This window comes from Zea mays, chromosome 3, assembly GCF_902167145.1.
Source record: "Zea mays cultivar B73 chromosome 3, Zm-B73-REFERENCE-NAM-5.0, whole genome shotgun sequence".
In the NCBI taxonomy this organism is placed as follows: Eukaryota; Viridiplantae; Streptophyta; class Magnoliopsida; order Poales; family Poaceae; genus Zea; species Zea mays.
The window spans coordinates 13,645,314-13,665,532 of NC_050098.1; the positions used below are offsets into that span (position 1 = coordinate 13,645,314).

At 43.1% G+C, this 20,219-nt stretch overlaps 3 protein-coding genes, 1 non-coding gene and 1 pseudogene across 9 annotated transcripts; 2 read left to right on the forward strand and 3 right to left on the reverse strand.

Annotated features, from left to right (window-relative positions):
• The first annotated feature begins 591 nt into the window (after positions 1-591).
• LOC100279308 (Mini-chromosome maintenance complex-binding protein) lies at positions 592-4,576 on the forward strand. Its single transcript, NM_001152329.1, has 14 exons — positions 592-835; positions 1,122-1,235; positions 1,314-1,421; positions 1,539-1,664; positions 1,763-1,807; positions 2,159-2,272; positions 2,415-2,573; positions 2,680-2,751; positions 2,863-2,976; positions 3,101-3,303; positions 3,416-3,551; positions 3,643-3,867; positions 4,045-4,112; positions 4,214-4,576. The coding sequence occupies exons 1-14, from the start codon at positions 647-649 to the stop codon at positions 4,326-4,328; spliced, it is 1,788 nt and encodes a 595-aa protein (NP_001145801.1). The 5' UTR covers positions 592-646; the 3' UTR covers positions 4,329-4,576.
• Positions 4,577-5,173: 597 nt separating this feature from the next.
• LOC100282421 (uncharacterized) lies at positions 5,174-8,445 on the reverse strand. Of its 6 annotated transcripts, none has more exons than NM_001412114.1 (6): positions 7,928-8,187; positions 7,207-7,305; positions 6,685-6,872; positions 6,405-6,602; positions 6,239-6,298; positions 5,174-5,732 (listed from the first exon to the last, which is right to left on the reverse strand). In NM_001412114.1, exons 2-5 carry the CDS (start codon positions 7,298-7,300, stop codon positions 6,239-6,241), a joined length of 540 nt encoding a protein of 179 aa, NP_001399043.1. In that variant the 5' UTR covers positions 7,301-7,305; positions 7,928-8,187; the 3' UTR covers positions 5,174-5,732. The 6 variants fall into 6 exon arrangements, with proteins under 6 accessions (NP_001399043.1, XP_020405316.1, XP_035821746.1 ...); XM_020549727.3 differs by having other exon boundaries at positions 5,192-5,732; positions 6,243-6,298; positions 7,928-8,204; XM_035965853.1 differs by having other exon boundaries at positions 5,192-5,732; positions 7,207-7,315; positions 7,928-8,201.
• A 1,422-nt stretch (positions 8,446-9,867) lies between these two features.
• TRNAS-UGA (transfer RNA serine (anticodon UGA)) lies at positions 9,868-9,949 on the reverse strand. Its single transcript has one exon. It is a non-coding gene; the product is annotated as a tRNA-Ser (tRNA).
• A 1,696-nt stretch (positions 9,950-11,645) lies between these two features.
• LOC103649710 (EIN3-binding F-box protein 1) lies at positions 11,646-18,598 on the reverse strand. Its single transcript, XM_023301962.2, is given in 7 exon segments — positions 11,646-11,867; positions 11,959-12,114; positions 12,831-13,150; positions 13,404-17,062; positions 17,065-17,475; positions 17,478-17,841; positions 18,125-18,598. Coding segments are annotated over 4 exon segments (1,038 nt in total). The 5' UTR covers positions 18,155-18,598; the 3' UTR covers positions 11,646-11,867; positions 11,959-12,114; positions 12,831-13,150; positions 13,404-16,829.
• LOC103649709 (protein spotted leaf 11-like) lies at positions 15,865-16,471 on the forward strand (annotated as a pseudogene).
• Positions 18,599-20,219: the final 1,621 nt, after the last annotated feature.

The following is a 20,219-nucleotide window of genomic DNA, read 5'->3' on the forward strand; positions in this document are numbered from 1 at the left end:
TACATGTTCTATATATAGAGACGCGATAGCCCTCAGAGCTATATTCGGTATTTGCCCACATAACCCTTCATTAGGGTTTCTCAACAAAAGCCACCTGGGCTGACGGCCACTCGGCGCTGCGCTCTGCCCCTCTCCACCGCTCTCAAAGCCGCAAGCCTCAACCTGATGCAACTCTCAACGTGGATTAGCGTCAGGAGCGGGCGGGAGGTGCTTGCCGAAGACAGAACTGTGGGGCCCACCTGTCGGCTTCGGTCCAACGAAGTCTCAACTCTCAACGTGGATCAGCGGTTGAAGCATTTTGCTTGCCACAAGCGTGTTCCAGGGATGGAAATACCTTTTTAGGCCCATGTCATTGCTTAGAAGAACTTACAAACTGGATCTTCATGGGCTACACATTGTGGACAACAGCCCATTTAAAACTGGGCCTAGTCCGGCTCAAGGGACTTACTTATCTAGCCCAAGCCCAAGAGCGATGGCGGGAAGCTAGGAGGAAACGGCGGGAAGCGCCGCCGCCATGGCGCCAAACCCCCCCAGTCGCTATAACACCCCGCCCCTAGCCCTCTCGCCCCCTCGCCTGCCCACCTCCCTCGCCATCGCTAGTCTCAAACCACAACCCTAGAGAAGAAGAAGAGAGAGAGAAAGGGAGATGGTGGGGCTGCAGTACGATCTCGTCGGGAACCCATTGGGCGCGGTGCGCGCCACCTTCGAGAGGACGGCCGCCGCCGCTGCAGCGCAGTCTGGAGGAGCTGACCCTGTGGCGGCGTTCCGTGGCAAAGACTGGGGCGCCGGTGACCTCTTCCGCTCCTTCCTCTTCGAGCAAGACGGTCTTGGCAAGGTGAAGGATCAGTCCTTGTCCTTTCTCTTTTCCCCGGTACTTGACACTGATTTGCCTATGGATCTGGCCATTGGGCGGTGGCGATTCAAGATATAAATTGACTAGTAGTTGCATAAATCGTGTCCCATTTAATTTGGATGCACTGCACAAACAAGGTCATGTGTTAGGGTTTTCATATTCTGGGGACTTGGGGAGGAGTAAAGGGTCTCCCTTCTGGTGTACGCATTTTCTTATCGTTTTTTTTTTGTAAGTGAGGCTTCTAATGCCAAAGCAAAATCAATTCCAGGTTCCGGTGTTGGATTCGTCAAATCTTGGATTGATCAAACCGAACACCCTGGTCCGGTATCGGGGAATGGTTCAGGATATGCTTGGGAATGAGTACTACATTGGTGCTTTCAAGGTACTGGACTAAGGCTCATAAGCTCTTGTGGAAACTGCCACTAGTGCCTGCTAAGCTTTTGCACTGTATCATGTGTAGGATGGGTCAACTTGGAGGACAAACAAGTACACTGACTTCTCACCGTACTCAATGCCGCATCCTTGTGATTCACATCTTTGGGAGCGCCATCTCTTCCACTGTGTGCCTGTATGTTACTGCTTCCATGGCATTTGTTCTCCATTCCGTAACCCTAAAAGTTTTTTTATCAACAGACCAGCAGATGGAAATGAGAATTCACAAGGATTTGTAACTGGTTTATTGCAGGCACCTGGACAAAATTCTTGGACACTGGAGTCTTCACCAGGACCTGATGTCTGCAGGATGTCGAACTGTTTGGCACCTGAACTAAGAGAGAAAAGGAAGAGAGATGGAGATGACGATGCCATGGATGTATGTTTTCACATGTTTCTTGTAAATAAAATGCAGCTGCTATTCCTAATACTCACTGTTGAAATGTTGACATTTGCTGTATTTCTATCTTTTGACAGGTTTCAGAAAATGGCCATGGCAATTCTTCATTCTGCAAGAAGCCGGTAAGAGTTGACATTTATTTGATTTCAGTTACATTATTAACGGTAAATACTAAATGATCATGTTTGTCTCATGGAGCATATATTCATACTTTCTTATATGTTGATGTGGGTACACCAGAATTTCATAAATGTATATGTATCAGTTTCTTGCTTGTTTTTTTATTTGGGAGCTTCATCTAGCAATAACCCTGAATATGTTGTCTTGTAATTGCTCCGAATATAGTCAGATATCATAACAAAATAGGACAGTTGATAAATCTGATTTAGTTATGCATATCTGCTTATTTTTCTTCTAATGTTGAATTATACGAAGTGGCTATTAATCTGATTTAATCTCTATTCTCTTTGCAGAAGGAAGGTGATGTTCATGTCTCTTCCAGTTCAACTGAAGTGGCAGGAACCATTCCAGAGATGAATGGAGGCGATCATCATATACCTGGAAGCTCCTTTTCATGTCTAGTGAAGGTGATGACCTAGAATTTTGTGAATGAAATACAAATGATCAGATTTATTTGGTTTTGGTTCAGTTATGTTATTGATGACCGACTCCTTTATCTCTGTTTCAGTTATGTTGTTGATGATTGACTCCTTTATATCTTTGTTGCAGATCTATGACATGCCTGATAGTCAAGTGAAATTAAATGATGTTATTGAGTTTATTGGCGTATATACATTTGACCCAGAACTTGCTGCTCCTAGTGACAACCCAGATGATATAATGTTAGACCTCATCGAAGATGTAACAGTTCAGTTGCCTCCGAGCAAGGTATGAATATACATGATACCTGAGGTCATGTATGACATGGGAAAATGTTAGTGTACCTTTGCTTAGTTTTTGCCTTAACTTTTGATTCCTTGAAATGATTATACAGGTGCCACGTCTTCACTGTTTGGTATGGAGAAAATTATCATTCCATGATTTTATTTCAAGGCCTGTTGTTGAGGTAGATATTAACAATTTTGTTGTCATGCCATCTGTAGTGTATTTGCTACTTTAACCAGCTTTTGCCCACTGACTAATAAAAAATATTCTGTTATTTGTTTTGGTCATGCAGCCTTCACCCAGCCTGTTAAGAGGCATTCGGCAATCTTTGCTCTCACACCTCACCCTTGTATTAGGCAATGACGAGCTTGCAGCCCAGTGCTTGCTGTTGCATCTTCTATCCAGAGTATGTTGTATCACTAATCAAATGCCATACCTATAAGCATATTTTAAAAGTCCGGTTTGAGATGTTTCTTGCAAAATCAATTGATACCCAATTAATAAATAATTGCTCATTAATCTCCATGCAGCTTCGTAATAGGGTGGATGTGGTCACCGTTGGCAGACTCTCCTTGAATTTCACTGGCTTCAACAGGGAAAGTGCTTCCATATTTGGGAATCAGCTGTATTCTTTGATCCAGAAATTGGTGCCGTATTCACAAGCCATACCTCTGTCAATTGAGTATCTCAACACAGCTACACTTCAACCTAGAAAGGACAACAAGTCAGGAAGGTACGTGCTTTTAGGTTTTGCCTTATCAAGTATCAACGATATATAAGTCTTATATTGTCATTAACTTTCATTTAGAGCTAAAATGTAACCTTAACCCTAATATTTGCTGTAGGTTGGTCACAGGAGTTCTGCAGCTACCTCAAGGCACTCATCTGATCTTTGATGAGACTCTTCTGCAGACAGGATCATTGACATCCAAAGGTGTGGAGAATACCATGCTGCTCAAGAACCTGATGGAGTCGCAGAAGGTAATAATCCTTTCAACATTGAACCTAATAATTTAATTTAGTACTGGTGGTTAAGCTGAAACTATTAAGTTTCTTTTGAGTTTACTTGCAGGTTGACTACGATTTTGAGTACTACAAGCTGGAAATGGCAGCTGATGTGCAGCTACTCACTCTCTCTGAGGGGAAATCAAACATCCTTCCTTCAGATTTGGTAGTGCCTTTCCGGCCATCCTCTGTTCCCACAGTTAATGCAGGTGCTGAGGAAACTGAGAGCTGGAGGTGGTTTTTGACCACAGTAAGGTCTCTTCCTCAGTCCACTGAACCTGAAACTTACCAGGTAAACACCCCTTACTCCATTCTCTATCTACCAATGGCACTGATCCAAAACCTTGATATAATTTCACTGTTCTTAAAGCCTTAGAATATGATTGCAAAAGATGCATATTTTAATATCCAACTATACCACTTCGCATGACATGGTTAATGAGTAGTGTAACGTTTGCACTTATTGCAGATGATTCAGGATGAAATGGTCAGTGCCATGCGTGATGATAGGAGCTTGGGTTGTTCTGAACTTAGCAGGTCTGTATTAGTGCCACAGTTGAAAACACTAGCCTTGCTGTTTCTGTTTGGCCACGAAGTCTGATCGTTTTGGAGCTCACTTCCCTTCCTCTGATCTGCAGATGGCTAACAATGGCACAAATAATGGCCTCCAGCTTTGGCGAGAAGAGTCTTTCTTTGGAGCACTGGCAGATGGTGAAGGAGCTTGAGAGGCTTAGAAAGCAGAGGATGCAATGAGAATGACTCATCATTAGCATGTGTTTTTGCACTCTAATTGTTTATGTTGGTATGCTGTTATGTGTATAGTACTAGACGTTTGAATCAAGACATGGATCTAAGGCATTTCTGTAACAACTGACAACTTTTATGATCCTATGCATGTCAGCATGTGTATCTGCTGCTCATTTTCTTTGCTCAAATTTGAGATTTACTCTGGGAACTATGGAATGCCAATGTCAGACCTGTGATTTCAGGATTGTAATGCTAAATTGCTCTGCGACTACGTAATGGATGTTTTGAAATAAACCAAGTCCATCTTTAACCCTGCAAGAATCTAATCGATAAACCATGTGGATCGGTTGGTACGGTTTAAATCCATAAAGTCAAAATCTATCTAACTTATTTCATAACTGAAAAGACGGGCCTATGAGGTTTGATCTCGTTCCATATGTGGATTGGATGCCTATATAGATTGGATGAGATTGAAAGATTGGATGAGATTGAATGGTCTAAATTGGAATAACTGAAAAGGGGCCTATGAGGTTTGATCTCATTCCATGTGGATTGGATGCCTATATAGATTGGATGAGATTGAATGGGTCTAAATTTCAACCAAGTCAAAATTCTTATTTTTTGTCAAAATTCTTCTTTTTTCCAATTACATCCAAACCATGTAGTATGAAAATAACTGAATAAGGCCTAAATATAGATTATGCTGGTACACTACAAAAGACAACTTAAACACAAACCCCGCTATGTATGCATGGTAAAATCTATGTAGAAATGCCAAAAATAGGTTGTGCAAGTTTATGAGTGAAATTGCTCAACGTTTCTAATCGCTGCACTTATTTTACTAGTATAAATGAAATAAACCATCTCTGTATTATAAATGTTTTTATTATTTCGAAAGCAAACTTAATGTTTTAGTATAACTCTAATGTTACAGAGAATTTGACAGAGCAACAGAGAAACAAGGAATTAATAACTCCCAGTAGTTACAAACAAATAGATGATACAGTAAAATGCAATTACTGCTTAGAACTTCTCAACCCAATGCCGAAGAGATTGATGTAGCTGCAGTTGCTGTATACTTCAGAGAAACAATGGATATACCCCCAAATTTACACAAGATTTTTACACAGCCGAATTTTCACCGATCAATAGTGTTTCAGCAATAGAGGAAGAGAGCTTAAAACAGTCATCTGACTTTTCATCGTTTCTCCCCAATTTGATCTCCTAGGCAAATAAGCCTTATTCTGATTCGCATCACCTTCACAACATGGCAGACAGAGGCATGGCTTCCATTGATGCTTGTGTGCCTGCTTTGCATGCATGTATCACAGAGCAGACATCCGTTGTCTCAAGGAATTTCTGGCCCTTCACCAGAATAAGTGGAATATACTTGAGGACCAGCCGCTTGCACTGAGGGATGAAAAGAAGAATGTTATGAACAGAAGATAACAGAGGTAGCAAACATCAGATTTCAAAGAAAGAGACCCCCTGTTCTGTATATGGAGTATTTTGCACAAACCTGCAGGGTGCAGGCATCAGCAACAACCTAACTTAAGATACAGTTCTGCAGGGTGCAGGCATCAGCAACAGCCTAACTTCATATATCTTTAGGCAGATTGGAATAAACAGCTAAAATTAGAAAGCCGAACTAGCTCAGTTGGTCGAGGCATGGATGCGTGCCTAGACAATCTAGGTTCAAGTTCTCTTTGATGTAAATATTTAGATGCCTATTTTGTATTTAAATAAAATAAAATGTCACCTAGGTTGGTCTAGTTTGTAAGTATTCACTTTCTGAAGTGCTCAATCAGTTCAAGGTTTCTCAATTCTCGCTGTTTTTTTTTGTTCTCAGATACCATTGAATATAGCCCCGTGCACTCATAGCACATCTGAGGTTCCCTTTCTTGAACTTAGCTCACCTACTGTTCATAGTTCTGCGCCTTGCTGCATGTTTTGGTGAGTAGGTCGATTACTTCCAGCTGCAAGATTGCAGCAAACAAAGAAAGGCATTACAGTATGTACAGAGTACAGAGCAGTACAACACAGAAGAATGTTGGTGACAGATAGTGAAAATATGGTTATTACCTGCATGTTGGGGTCTTTAAGCATGATAAGAATTTCAACAACAACATGGTGGCACAAACCACAAGTACCCTCCCGGGTGGGTAGGCTAATCTTCATCCCCTTCTTGCAGAGATGCATCGACTCGCAGAACTTCTCAGGGGTAACCATGGAGACCTCCAAGAAGAAAAGGGGTACGTAGTAGTCAACCAGCGTGATGCACTGCAGCAGGGTGAATCATCAACACAACATTTAACACAGCTGAAAACGTGGTACCAATGGAAGGATCACAAGTTACCTATACCTGCTGTTTGAGAGGGGCAAGGCTGGCACATTCATGGTGTAGAATGCTAAGAATCTCAGTCTGGGTCTCGTTTTGTGTGAGATAGAGGAGCGCCTCGGATGAGTACTGCTCGCATAACTGACACAACTTTCCACTGGTTGCAGCTAGACCAGACGATCCCTTGGTTGCATCAGGCAAGCTGCCCTGAGCTGAATTGAAGACAGAAGAAAGGATTGGCCAGAAATGCAAAACTTCAGAAAAACTTGAGTTCCTGTGAGGAATAGCAGCTAAGCTGAAGCTACGCCCTCTACATTGAGTAGAACTGATGGCTTAGACGTAATTGCTTTCTTTAACATGTCACCGGACTAAATGAAGATACGAACTTGTCAAACAAAGAAGGAATTTAGATAAACTAATTGAAACTATCACGAGATCTCCATCGAAAAGAAACTATCACTAGACCTGATAATTCACTGCTATGGATCAACATTCAACAAAGAATAAAGAGAGTAAGGAGCAAAAATCAGTAGATTGAAAGCTTACCAAAGATATTAAAATCTCTGCTCTCCGCAACCTCAATTGACGAGGCGGCTATGGCCAGTGCAAGCACAAACGCCAGCCTCGCTACCGAGCACATCGTACCTGCTTACCACTACCAGTTGGTCAGTTGACAGGAACAAAACTACTGCTTGAAGAAAACTATCGCAGTGAAATCAGCTGTGGCTGATGGACGCAGAAAAGCTGGCTTGCTCAAAGCTTCTCCATAAAGCCAAAAGGTAACCAAAAAAAAAAGAGAAAGGAAATGTATCCTAGGGCCCTCTCTCTACGTCATGTAACGGATCAGTAGAAGTTTCAGATTCATTCAGCCCGACGTAACTGAAGAATTCAGTTCGCTTCAAGATGTAGCCATCAGATTCACGTATTTGGAGTCAAGCCAAGATAGTACCAATTGGTCCGCATCCACATTCCAGGCAACAGATTCACGAGATTCAGCTCGCTCCACGCCAGCAGAGCTGCTACTATTCTGGCACCACTCCAAATACGCCTTTGCAGCAGATTAGCAAAGCATTTTACGCTCGCTTTTGCGCTTTATTTTGCCCCTCGTTTCCTTTCCAGGTAGCTTCCGGTTCCGAAGAATCGGAGGTCCTTGGATTCAGGGACAAGGGGTCGAACTGGGCAGCAAATCAAGAACCGAGGGGAGACGGTAGTACAGAGAGCCCAGGAGAAGCTAACATATGAATGGGGAATTAAAGACGCAGCTCACCTGGTTGACTCCGCCGCCCCTGTTCTCGGAATTGGAATGGGGGAGAGGAAGGCCGGTAGCTGCAGCTTGGAGTCTTCCGGGAGCACTTTGTTTTCTTAAAGCTTCAGGTTACATTAGGAGGATGCATGAGCATGTAGAACAGTGGGTGTGGCCGTGTGGGTGGGAACCTGGAAGATTTTTGCTTCTTTGGTGGCCAGGAGGTGCTAGAAAGGCATAATCTTTTCTTACAAGGTAAGGTTGAACTGATGGTTGCAGCAAAAATGAAGAAAAAGGAGAGGTGGAAAAGATAGCAGTGCTGGAAAATATATAGCGAATTTTAAAATTAGTTTTAAGGGCTAGTTTGGGAATCTTTTTTCACGGGATTTTAATTTCCTAAGATACATTAGTTTATTTTTACTTGAAAAAATAGGAATTCTTTGGAAAAATGGAGTTTTCAAACTAACCCTAAGTTTAATAAACTTGAACATCAGTTGCTCTTCTTTTTCTTCGATTCATTATTTGAGTGTTGGAGTTGATGCAAGGCAGAGTCCATTAATACAGGAACAGGACTGTAAGTGCAATCAGTGCATGTCACGTTGCAGTGGGAAGGTCTTGACTTTTCATAATCCCTATTTTTTTTCTGAACACGCCATTTTTTAGTGTTTTTTGTGTTCGATTTAAAGCAGAGAGTGGCAACTTGCCAACAAGGAATATTCCAACGGTGTAGAGGTTGGCATCATTTGCAGATTGGCAGCCCCAGTCTACCGATACTGACAGAGTGACAGGGCACCAGAACAGTGGGCACTAAAATTAAGCTATAGGATTCAAGTTTTGTTTTAAAATAATTATCATTCTTATTTTTAATATATTTTCTTTTTCTTTTGGTTTATTTTTTCCTTTTTAATGTGTCTCTATCTCTATTTCTCTTTGTCTCTTTTTTCCCTGTACATCTCATATTTTTGCTTCTTCTGATTTCTCATATCTAGAGCCACTATTTTTGAACATAGGGAGTACTCCTTCATATCATTTTTAATAACATTTTTATCAACGTTTACACCACATGATGGACGTAATCCATTTTTTTATCTAGAGGTTTATTATGTGAGCCACGACACCAAGGTAGCACACCGGAGTTCATGTGGCTCGGCTGGAGCTATGTTAGTGTCACACTCACACCAATGGCCACATAACGCTAGGTCAGGAGGCCCAACATCATGGCCTACAACATCGAGTCGTGTTAACTTAGTGTTCTACAACACCGACCTTCTATGTCCAAAGCCAAGATTTTGACACAAATGGTACAACCGTTGATTTTTTTTATAAAAAAGGTTAAATTAAAAATCATGAAAAATGCAATTCTACCACAACCTTATGTTTAACTTGTCCTAGAAAGAATGCAAGTTTCTAGCATAACATCATGTTTCACTATCTTAATCTTGACCAATTATAGACAAAAAAAGCTATCAATATTTATGATATTAAATAAATATCATTAGAACAATTGCAGAAATATGGTTTTATGGTAAGCCAATTTGAAGCCATAAGTGTGAATACTATTCACTAGAAACTTGATCAAAGTGAATCATTTTAACTCGCAGACGGTTCGTAGTTACATTCTTTCCAGGACAGATAAAGTATATAAAAACAACATTAAGTTCTGAATAAATATAAAATAAAGGTATCAATGGATGAGTATTCCCATAAGGCCATAAATGAAAAGGACAACGCAAATTATCCATAAGTAAAATATAAAAAAGGGTGAGCCGTAAATATGTACCACCGCCGATAGCAGTGTTCGAACCTTTTCAGGACAGACGAAGTATATACGAACAATATTAAGTTATGAATAAATAAAAAAAATAAAAGGCATCATTAGATGAGTAGACAGCAGGGCTCGAAAAGAACGAGTAGACAGCAGGGCTCGAAAAGAACAACACAGATTGACAAAAAAATTACTCAATCGTCGACAGCAGGGTTCGAACCTGCGCGGGCGTAGCCCAACAGATTTCAAGTCTGTCTCCTTAACCACTCGGACATATCGACGCTTGATGCCTATTAAATGATATCACTGTATATAGGGTCTGTTTGGTTGGGCTGTGGCTGTGGAAAAAGTTGATGTGGGCTGTGAGCTGTGGAAAAAGCTGCTGTAGGCTGTGTGCTGTTAAAAAGCTAAAAATCATTTGGTGGAAACCACTAAAAGTCGTTAAAAGTTCTTCGATATATGTTTTCACAGTTCCATCCAAAAGCCACTAAAAGCAGGTCCAGGGGTGCTTTCAGTTTTGCACTACGAGAAAGTCGGCTTTTAGAAAAAGCTGCTTCCTAGAATCCAGCCCTTTGGTTGGCTTTTGGCTTTTAGGGGGCAAAAGCCAAAGCCAAAAGCCAAACCAAACACACCCATAATCTGTCGTAATTTGCTGGTCCATTTGAGTTTGCTGGTTCATGGGCCTCGCCACTTAATCCTCCAGCGGACCCAGACAGATGTCTGTAGTAGCATAGCCTAAAGAGAGCCCACAAAGCCCATCCTCGTGGCCTCCTAGACAGTAAAAAACAGGAACCGTTTGGTTCAGACTTCAGACTCTTATAGTATGTTTGTTTTGCCGGATGAATGAATTCGGAACGGTTTGAACCTGGCGTCGATGTCAGGTTTGCATAACAGTTCAAGCTCGCACATACCAATCAGTTCTCTGTACCGCCAATTGCAAGTTAACTAGTAGAATGAACTTGTTATTTAGTTTTAAATTGCTCTGGCCTGTTCAAGTAGTATAGGAGTCGTTCCTTCATCTATTAAAACTTTGAATAAAAGGAAAAAAATGAATATACGAATAGCGTGTATATTATGTGCTTTAGGTTTGTTTAGAGCGTTTCTTGTTGGAACCTGACGTCTTTTGAATGTGCTCGCAACATTTTGCTTCTTGGTTGGTGCCACATACACTTTACCAGAAAAATGTTTGGTTCGCTACTTAATTTACCATACTTTATTTAATATTGTTCTGTCTAAAGTTAGTTCTTTAATTTAGACGACTAATATTAAATAAAATATAATACAGTTAGCCACGAAAAGGCCTAAATATAGCTGCGGCCACCGGGGACCACTAGAGAGGAGGAGCCGTGTAATGTAGGAGGTGTGCGCATGTCGAATGTCGTGCTTGCTATACAGCCTACGGGCGAGGGGGGGCCGGCTGGGGGTGGACTCATAGAGTTAAAAGTTGGGCCGTGTCGTCCGATTCGGTCGGATCGTTCTTTAGGCTAATGTTTTTTAGGCCAGCACAACACGAAATAATTTTGGGTTGGATCGTGTCATGTCTATATACTAAAAGCTAGGTTCAACTTGGCTCGAAGCACGACGGACCGATGGTCGTGTCGTGACGACCCAAGCACAGTAGAATATATATATATATATATATATATATATATATATATATATATATATATATATATATATATATATATATATATATATATATATATATATATATATATATATATATATATATATACTAGTTAGTTGCCCGTGCGTTGCTACGGTATCTATATATCATACAGGTACATCTTGCTTAAATAAAATATTCAGTGAAATAATCTGTTTTTGTTCTTAGAACAATATTCTGTTCAATTTAATCAATAATTCATAATCGTTCTTCTTCTGTCATAGATAATGCCCAAATTAGCAAAAACAGACAACAGTGGTGAGGACAGACAAACAGATCCAATTGACACAAAACCAGGCAAGTATCAGAAGTGGAGGGAGCTCAATGTAATTCTAGCAGCACTCAATAAAGAATGTCTGAGTTCAAAATGTGCACATCATATATACACGACCACACCACTACATTTTACTGCTGCTTACTGAACTTTAAATGCCACAGTTCCCAATACCTCACCCTTCCCGGCTTACTTCAACTTCCACCTCTTAGCTATCAACATGATTTCACGCAATGTGAATTCTCTTCCCGCTACACTACTGTATAAGCACAATAAGAAATGAAGTCTGCTATAATGAGATCACCAGAATACCACAGATCATGTCAATCCAACGGTGGTGGCTTCAAGACCTAAAATATTATTTTATAGGAACAACTGCTCTAGAAATTCTGTTCAAAAAACTCTGAATTGTGGCATATCCCCTTTCCAAATTCAAGCTCAAACTGTGTATTCTTGAAGGGTTGAGCATGCTTGTTTTTTACAATCTTCATCTGACTACCTATTGTCTGCAAATGGAAGGAATCATCATTCAAAAGCTACATAAAGTGCATATTGTTTCAGGGAACATCGAATCTCACTACTACAAAGCCCATATGGCATATGTAGAGTCAGTTATTTTAAATTCACTAATCATTTACGGTTGTCGAGTGACAACACATGTAGATGCCTATTACATGTGTCTAGTACTGGCTCAGTTAAATAGGTCTCATGCAGACATATATATCTCTGTTAAATCAAAGTTACACTATGAAATCGGATAGTACCACTGTACCACCAAACTAAGAATTAGCAGAGATAGTCATTACACTCATGGCAGTAGACAACTAAAGAGCTGGTTCACTCACTACCTTATATGTTTAATACAATACTTCTATTATGAAACTAAGCGTCAAATGTTCATCACCAAAGCATGAAGAGAGACATATTGTAGCCCACAATGCAGTCATGTTAAGATGTGCAGCAGTGAACTGAAACAAAAGAATTACATAATCCACTTGAAACTAAAGCCCATATGAGTAATCATATAGGATGCAGTTGTTCTAAAGAACAAGAAACATAAGGATCTCATAATATTTAAAATCAATGTGTTTGAATTTTCCAAGACCAATTCATATTCAATTTTGCACCTTTTTCTTCCAGCCCAGATTCAAACAAGCAACACAAAAGACAGTTACAACTAAAAAACCTACAACAACAAAAGAAAGACAAATGTGATACCTACCTGCTTGGCCAATAACAAGCATCAATCACCCTTCTAGGTGATCTAATACAAATATTTTCCAATCATATCCAAGCTTGAATTCAATTCAAGCTCTCCATGTGCTACTTGTTACTTTAAGAGGCAAGCATAAACGACGATCAGGCAGAAAACACATAACATATGTACAATAACTTCTACCTACAAATAACATTATTGTCCCGAGGAATGAAAATACAACACACACATCTCATTATCACTTTTACCCTTTGACTCAAAGTCACATCCTTCAGTAGCACCTCCAAGTTTAGTCTCCAGTCTCCTCGACATTATGCTGGATCAATCTATAGCGAGAACATAAGGAAGCAATTAACGAAGGAATGAATACGATACAAACCTGCATTTCTAATTCAGTAATCTGTTGTGCCATTTTACAATGATTCAATAAATGTTAATTAATTAGGTATGTGCCCGTGCACTTCTGTTGTGCCATTATACAAACCCGCCGATAAAGAATTTTCATTTTCAATCATATTTTAGTAAGGCTGCTAAAAGACCCATAGTTATGCAGAAGAATTGAAGTAATTGATGTCGCACCCTCTCACATAATTCATGCTCAATTTTGAGCAGCTTATCATTGCTCCTCTTCATTGGCTTACCAAGGTCCTTAAGTTTCTTTTTCATGAACTCTATATCCTGCAGAAAATAGAAACAAAATAGTGTCGAAAAAAGGTTTAAGTGTTGTACAACTGATCTTGTAAATCAACAAAATCCAATGAAAACTTTAGTCTGAGCTCTTCACTAATAGTTTCCATGTCTCTAATAGGATCTACTTTATCGTCAACATGAGTAATTTCTGCGTCTTCAAATGCTCTGAAAACCGTATGCAACACTCGATTAGTTAATAAATATACAACAAAACGATGTGCAATTAATTAGTTAATGACTAAACATTGATAAAAACATAAATTCTAGTTTCCCAATAGCTGAGACCTCTAGCTTACCATAAGGTCAGTGCGCCAGGACAGACCTCCCAATAATCTTATTCTTCAGGCGCCCACAACAAGTGAGCAGAGCAACAGCCGTATACTGATCAACAACAATACCCCGGCTTGCCATGTCACGGAAAAACCACAGCGCCATCAGGGTGCACCCTTCATTCACATACCTAGATATCATGATGTTGCAAGACACAGTATCCAACACCAGTGCAGAACGGAACATCAGCTCGGTGGTCTCCACATCCCCGGCGTCGATGTACATCTTGATCAGAGAGTTCCGCAGGTACACGCGCGAGTGCAAACCACTCACAACGACATGGGCGTGCACCTGCCTCCCCGCGGACAGGCGTTCCACCGACCTCAGTAGTGCGAGGAAGGTCTGCTGATCGGGGAGGACCTTCATCACGCCAATGTCGTCGGGGCCAAGCTCAGACGACGCGGAGGGCCCTTGTGGTGGGTGAGTGGGGTAGAGCGTCGGTGGCACGCTGAGATGCGCACGCTACGGACCGATGGGAGAGGGGACTCGACAGGGGAGGTCATGAGTCATCGAAAGCTGTGGCTTCGTGACCGCAGGAAGGGACGAGATCTGTCATCGTGATCATGGGGGAGCGGAGCTTGGCGTTGGTCTCCTGCAGCGCGGTATCGAGCAGCACCACTCGCTCCCGGAGCTCGGCGTTCTCGCGGTCCTTCCCCATGGCCTCCGCCCGCAGGCGCCCTGCCTCCCGCTCCAGGCCGGACACCCGCCCGGACACCGCCAGCGCGGTGATGCGGCGTGCCAGATCCAGCTGCTCGTAGGGGTCCCGCAGCAGCGTCGCCAGGAGCTCGTCCGGCAGCACGAAGTCCGCCGCCTCCGCGTCGTCGCCCAGTGGCATCGCCTCCACCGCTAGATCTCTCCACGGAGGCCGGGCGAGATGAGTGAGACGGAAGCCGAATCGGATCGGGCCCGCGGGATGGAAGGGAGCATGGAGGAAGCGCGGGAGGGAGCGCGAGATTCGAGGGTGGGGGATCCGCGAGGATGGAAGGGAGTGTTGGGGATCCGCACCGTCAAAGCTCAAAATGGAAGGAGGGCGGTGGGATGAGGGCGGAGGATGGAAGGAGCGCGGCACGACGGCGGGATGCGGGCGGGATGTGCGGGGCGGATGCGGGGCGGGGTGCGCGCGACAGAACCTGCACCATGGGGTGTGTGGACGCCTACATTAGTCACATAATTAGTAGTAGAGATTAGTGCTAGATACACCAGCATGGCCGTTCGTAGTAAATTCCTATGATATTTGCAAGTTCTTGACAGAGAGAAATTATTGAAGACTTTCCAGGACGTCACTGTAAGTCTTGAACAAGCCTTAGCTGGTATCTTGTTTGATGAACTTAATATATCTAATGAAGTAAGAGAGCAGGTAGACTACTAAATTCCAAAATTTCTATTTTCATTAATGTTTTTTATATTACTACTGTTTTGATATTTTTCCTTGTTTTGTGTACCATAATATTTTCAATGTTATGCAGGTTGACTTGGTGCATACTCAGTTCAAAAGAGCTAAGCAACGATCGGATTCATGTGACGATGATCTTTTTAATGACCTGATGTCTCTCTATAATTCAAGCAGCAGTGCTAGCGTTGACGTAGATATTCTTCGATGGTTATATGAGAAGTTGCAGCTTGTCACAATATATGACCTCAATCATGAATCTCTGACCTTGCATGAGATGGCTAGTGGCGGTGATCCTAGTGGCATTGTTGAAAAGATGTCAACGCTCCTAAAAGAGATTAAGGATTTTGTGCAGGCAGAAGACCCTGAGATGGGCGGAAAAAGTTTTCCAAAAGGCAACTCAGCATGTCCTGTTATTCCTGATGATTTTCGTTGCCCAATATCACTGGATTTAATGAAAGACCCAGTTATTGTTGCCACTGGGCAGGTCTTACTTTCGTCCCAAATCCTGTTAAAATGTTTCCATTCAATATACAGACCTTGTGCATTTCAGCTCACTATAATTCCTTGCATATGCCTCTGCAGACTTATGAGCGAGGTAAAAGGGATGCAGCAACAGCACTGTTTAACTTGTGTATTTACCAGGGCAACAAGGGGAAGACTGTTAGAGCTGGATACTACCAGAACTACTCATGGAGACTGAAAGTGGGATGGTAGATGAGGCCCTTGCAATATTGACAATCCTCTCAGGCCATCCTGAGGGGAAGGCAGCAATTGGCGCTGCTTCTGCAGTGCCTGTACTTGTTGGAGTTGTCAGAAATGGATCTCCAAGGAACAAGGAAAATGCTGCTGCTGTTACGGTGCATCTATGAAATGGGGTGAGCAGCAACAACAACATCTTGCTGAAGCACAGGAGCAGGGCATCGTGTCTTTGCTGGAGGAGCTAGCAGACGAAAGTGGCACGGAGAGAGGAAAGAGGAAAGCTGTGCAGCTGCTCGAACGAATGAATCGGTTCCTAAAGCAACAGAGTCAAGCCCAAGCCAAGGCCATGGCACAGGCTCATGCGCAAGCACAGGCACAAGATCATGCTCAAGCACATGCACGAGCACAGGCACAAGCGTAGTCTCAGCTCCTTGGTTCAAGCTCAAGCACACGTAGATATGCGAGCTGAGGAATCACTACTTCTCATTTCATCGGATATATGCTGCTGCTAAATGAACTATTACTTACAAAATAATTTTGTTTCCAATATTGACTCATTTACATGTACTGTCAGTCGGATTAGGTAAGCCAAGTTTTATTTTGCATCGACTGATACTGAGCATAAGAAAATAGAATTTGGAAGCACAAGCATATATTCAGACATTAGAGAACCTAATAAACAAAAAAAAGAAACAACAGATCGGCCTATACTTAGAAACATTTTAACAGGATATGAGCTACATTTTTATGTTGTTGGAATGAACAACAAATACGATATGCAGACCAAATGTTTAGCGATATTTATTGATGGATACTACTGGCTTTATTGCACAAATGGCTTAAATTTTGAGTAGTGCATCAATGACAGTAGTAGAGAATAAATTGATATAACCTTAGAAACGTTTGATGAAGGGCTTCAAGCTCACGCTCTTCTGGGTGACCTTCATACAGCCACACAGCAAGAGGACACACAGCCTGAGCTGCTTCGTCGCTTCCAAGACCGCGACGTTGTAGTCACTGACCATGCAGTTCGAAAGGCCGAGCTCGATGAGCTGGCTGCAGCTCTCACAGATGGCGAACAGGCTTGCATCAGTGATCTTGCTGCATCCCTCGAGACTGAGGTGGCAAGGGAAGCGTCATGGGCCTTAACCAAGGCAGAAACAGCCGCGTTCGTGACCGTGAGATTCTCGCAGCTGTTCAAATCAATGTCGACCAGCCCACTGTCCGAGCTCTTCATTAGTGGAAGGAAGCCATTGTCGGTGATTGCACTAAGGCCACTCAAATTGATGTTCTCCAGCTGAGGACAGAACATGCCCACCATAGGAAGGCTGGTGTCGGTGAAGCCTGAGCAATCCTTGATGGCCAGGGACCGAAGCGATTTGCATACTGGAAGCTGTGCAGATGCAGAGCATATGTCCTTGATCTCGATGCACTTGGACAGAGAGAGGGACTTGAACTTTGGGCTGCAGTTGAGGAAGAAAGCAATAATGCCCGTAAGAGTAACCTTGCTGCATTCCTCGATCTGCAAACTCTCCAGGCCTTAGATGATTATGTAAATTCCTTCAGACATCCGTCTGAGACCTTGCTGCACTTCTTGAGGTTAACAAGCCTCAAACTTGGGCTAAACTTGGCAACAGATGCAAGAGCAAGATCCATGAGTCCCGGGTAGGAGACAATAGTCATATGCCTAAGCTTCTGTAGGACCAGGGCATTAGCCATCACCTAGAACCCCCTCTCACTGACAGTAGGGATGCGAGCGAGGGCCAGATCTTTGATTGACTTCCCATAGTCCCCCATCATGACAAGAGAAGCATAATTAGTAACGTTCAAACCCTGAAACCGCATCTCCTCTGTATCCCTGGAACGGAGACATGCCGAGCCGCAAAAGACCAAGAACGCACAATCCTAAAACAAGCATCAGACTTCCTCAACGATTAAATGATTAAATCCCAAGTTCAATAGCACATTTATAAGAGATAATTTCACAAAAAGGCAATATATTAAAAACATGCACATAATTCGACACTTAAACAACTGAATAGAAGCGAAACCTAGACCCGGTTCCTGTCGAGCATAAGAAATCATAGACGAAAACCAAATCAAGAGAACTGGCACGCCTTCAATCACATTACAACGCCAAAGAGAAACACACAAATCATTCAGGAAGGGCTAGGGTTTGATGTGTTACATCTGGACGTAGGGTTTGTCGCCGAGGCATGACTCGCAGACGATGGTGAAATTTGATCGCTCCCACCCGTTCGCCTGCACGTCCCACAACAGTCGGTGCGCCATTCCCCTCCTCTTCTCCGCCGCCGAGAAGCCGGATGGCAAGAAGCAAAGGGGCTACGGGCAAGCGAGACGATACCCCAAGCCCGAGTGTCGACTCCCGACCGAATTGTCGACGTGCTACCACCACCTCGCTCTCCCTCAGTTGAGCAGATTAGGCCGCGGGCATGAGGCAGGTGTGCTCGAGGTGGAGGCGTCGACCACTGGAGGGCAAGGGCGTCGTGGAGGAGGAATACTTCGTGAAGAGGTGCCATGGCAGAGTTGAGGTCGTGGGAGGGGGCAAGAGTAGTGGGCGTGGAAAGGATGAGGCGGAAGGGCGCCGATGACAATGGCCTCCGTGAGTTTTGTGAGGGCGTGGAAGCAAGGTGGGCGTCGAGAATGAGGTGACGAACCGACGAGTTCGTGTGGGCGGACGGTTGAGCAGATGGGAGGAACGAGCGAGCCGGACGTGGACGGTCGAGATCGATCGAAGGCAGAACGACAGGCTACTCTTAGTGTCTTAATAAGTAGTAGATATATATATATATATATATATAAGTTTTTTATAATATTTATAACTTTGCTATAGACTAAAAAAACATGCGAGAAAGAGAAAGAGAAACCGATGTTTTCTATAACTTTTACGAAGAAATATAAAAATATTGAAGCATTAAATAACAATTTAAACACTAGTTTTTTTGATTCTTGTCTCACTGTGTACCGTGTCGGTCCAACCACGACCCATCTGTTGGGATTTATGGGCTTGGCCCAATTAAGAAATTCAAATAAATCCCAGGAAAATCTCAAAAGCCCATACAAGTGGATGGCTAGAGGATAGGTGGAACCAATAGCACCATATTGCTAGCTCTAGTGGAGTAGAGCTAGCTTAAATATGGAAGCCACACTCACTCACCAAGTCATGGATGAGAGGAGAGAGTGTGGAGAGCCACACGTGCGCGCTCGCTCGTCTGGCCTGGCCTGGCTTGGCCTGGCCTGGTCTGGGCGGGGCGGGGCGGGGCGAAGGGCGCACGACATGCGCGTGAATGGTCCGCCGAAATCCGGCCCCTCGCCTTGCGGGGGCGCGGCTACCTTTTGCCGTTCGATTTTTTGGTTTCTTGGCTGTTACGTCTATCCTAACCGATCGCTATAAAATCTCAACTGATTGCGAGATTTTCGTGGGCGGATAAGACCAGGGGTCGCAGACTCGGCCCTATAAAAGGAGCCCGGCAGCCAGCCTCCAAATCATCCCAGTTTCGCTTTCGCCTCTCTTCATAGCTGAGCCGCCTTTTAGTTCCCTTCGTCCCGACCGCAGACGTGCATCTGCGCTCAGGAGAGCAGGTCTCCGGAACCCTTCGTCTTCTAGATCCTGCACCGGGAGAGGGCGAATAAGGTTTTTGGGAAGCGTCTTCACGCGACTGCTCGTGATCTTCTGACCTCGTCGACCCTGCTGATTCCGGTGCGTGCCATCTATCAGTAAGTCTAATCAGTGTGCATCATCTGATTTGGCTTTTTATTTCAGTTCTTCTGATTTGGTCATGATTTATACTTGGAATTTAATTTGGAATTTGTCTAATTATTCAACAATCCAAAAACCTTATTGTAGACAATTTCCTAGTTTTTCTATGGCTGCTTTTGCCGACGCACTGAAGCCAGAAAAGTTTAATGGTATGCACTTTAAGAGATGGCAAGTCAAGGCCACGCTCTGGCTTACTGCTATGAATGTCTTCCATGTTAGTAAAGGCAGTCCTGAGGGTCCACTGACTCCTGAACAGGAGAAAGAGTATGACCATGCCAATACTATCTTTACGGGAGCCGTTCTTAGCGCCCTTGTTGACCGTCTGGTTGATGCGAATATTCAGTATACAGACGGGAAAGAGTTATGGGATGCACTTACTACCAAGTATGGTGCATCGGATGCTGGCAGTGACCTGTATATCATGGAGAGCTTTCATGATTATAAGATGGTTGATAATCGCTCTATTGTAGAGCAAGCTCATGAAATACAGTGTATAGCCAAG

Excerpts from the sequence above, each read along its gene's own strand:
- LOC100279308 (NM_001152329.1), top strand. The coding sequence starts at position 647 with ATGGTGGGGCTGCAGTACGATCTCGTCGGGAACCCATTGGGCGCGGTG. Across the intron at positions 1,808-2,158 it reads CTTCATTCTGCAAGAAGCCG|AAGGAAGGTGATGTTCATGT; the intron begins GTAAGAGTTGAC and ends TTCTCTTTGCAG. Across the intron at positions 3,552-3,642 it reads ACCTGATGGAGTCGCAGAAG|GTTGACTACGATTTTGAGTA; the intron begins GTAATAATCCTT and ends GTTTACTTGCAG.
- LOC100282421 (XM_020549726.3), bottom strand. The coding sequence starts at position 7,300 with ATGTGCTCGGTAGCGAGGCTGGCGTTTGTGCTTGCACTGGCCATAGCC. Across the intron at positions 6,873-7,206 it reads CAGAGATTTTAATATCTTTG|CTCAGGGCAGCTTGCCTGAT; the intron begins GTAAGCTTTCAA and ends TCTTCAATTCAG. Across the intron at positions 6,603-6,684 it reads TTGCCCCTCTCAAACAGCAG|TGCATCACGCTGGTTGACTA; the intron begins GTATAGGTAACT and ends ACCCTGCTGCAG.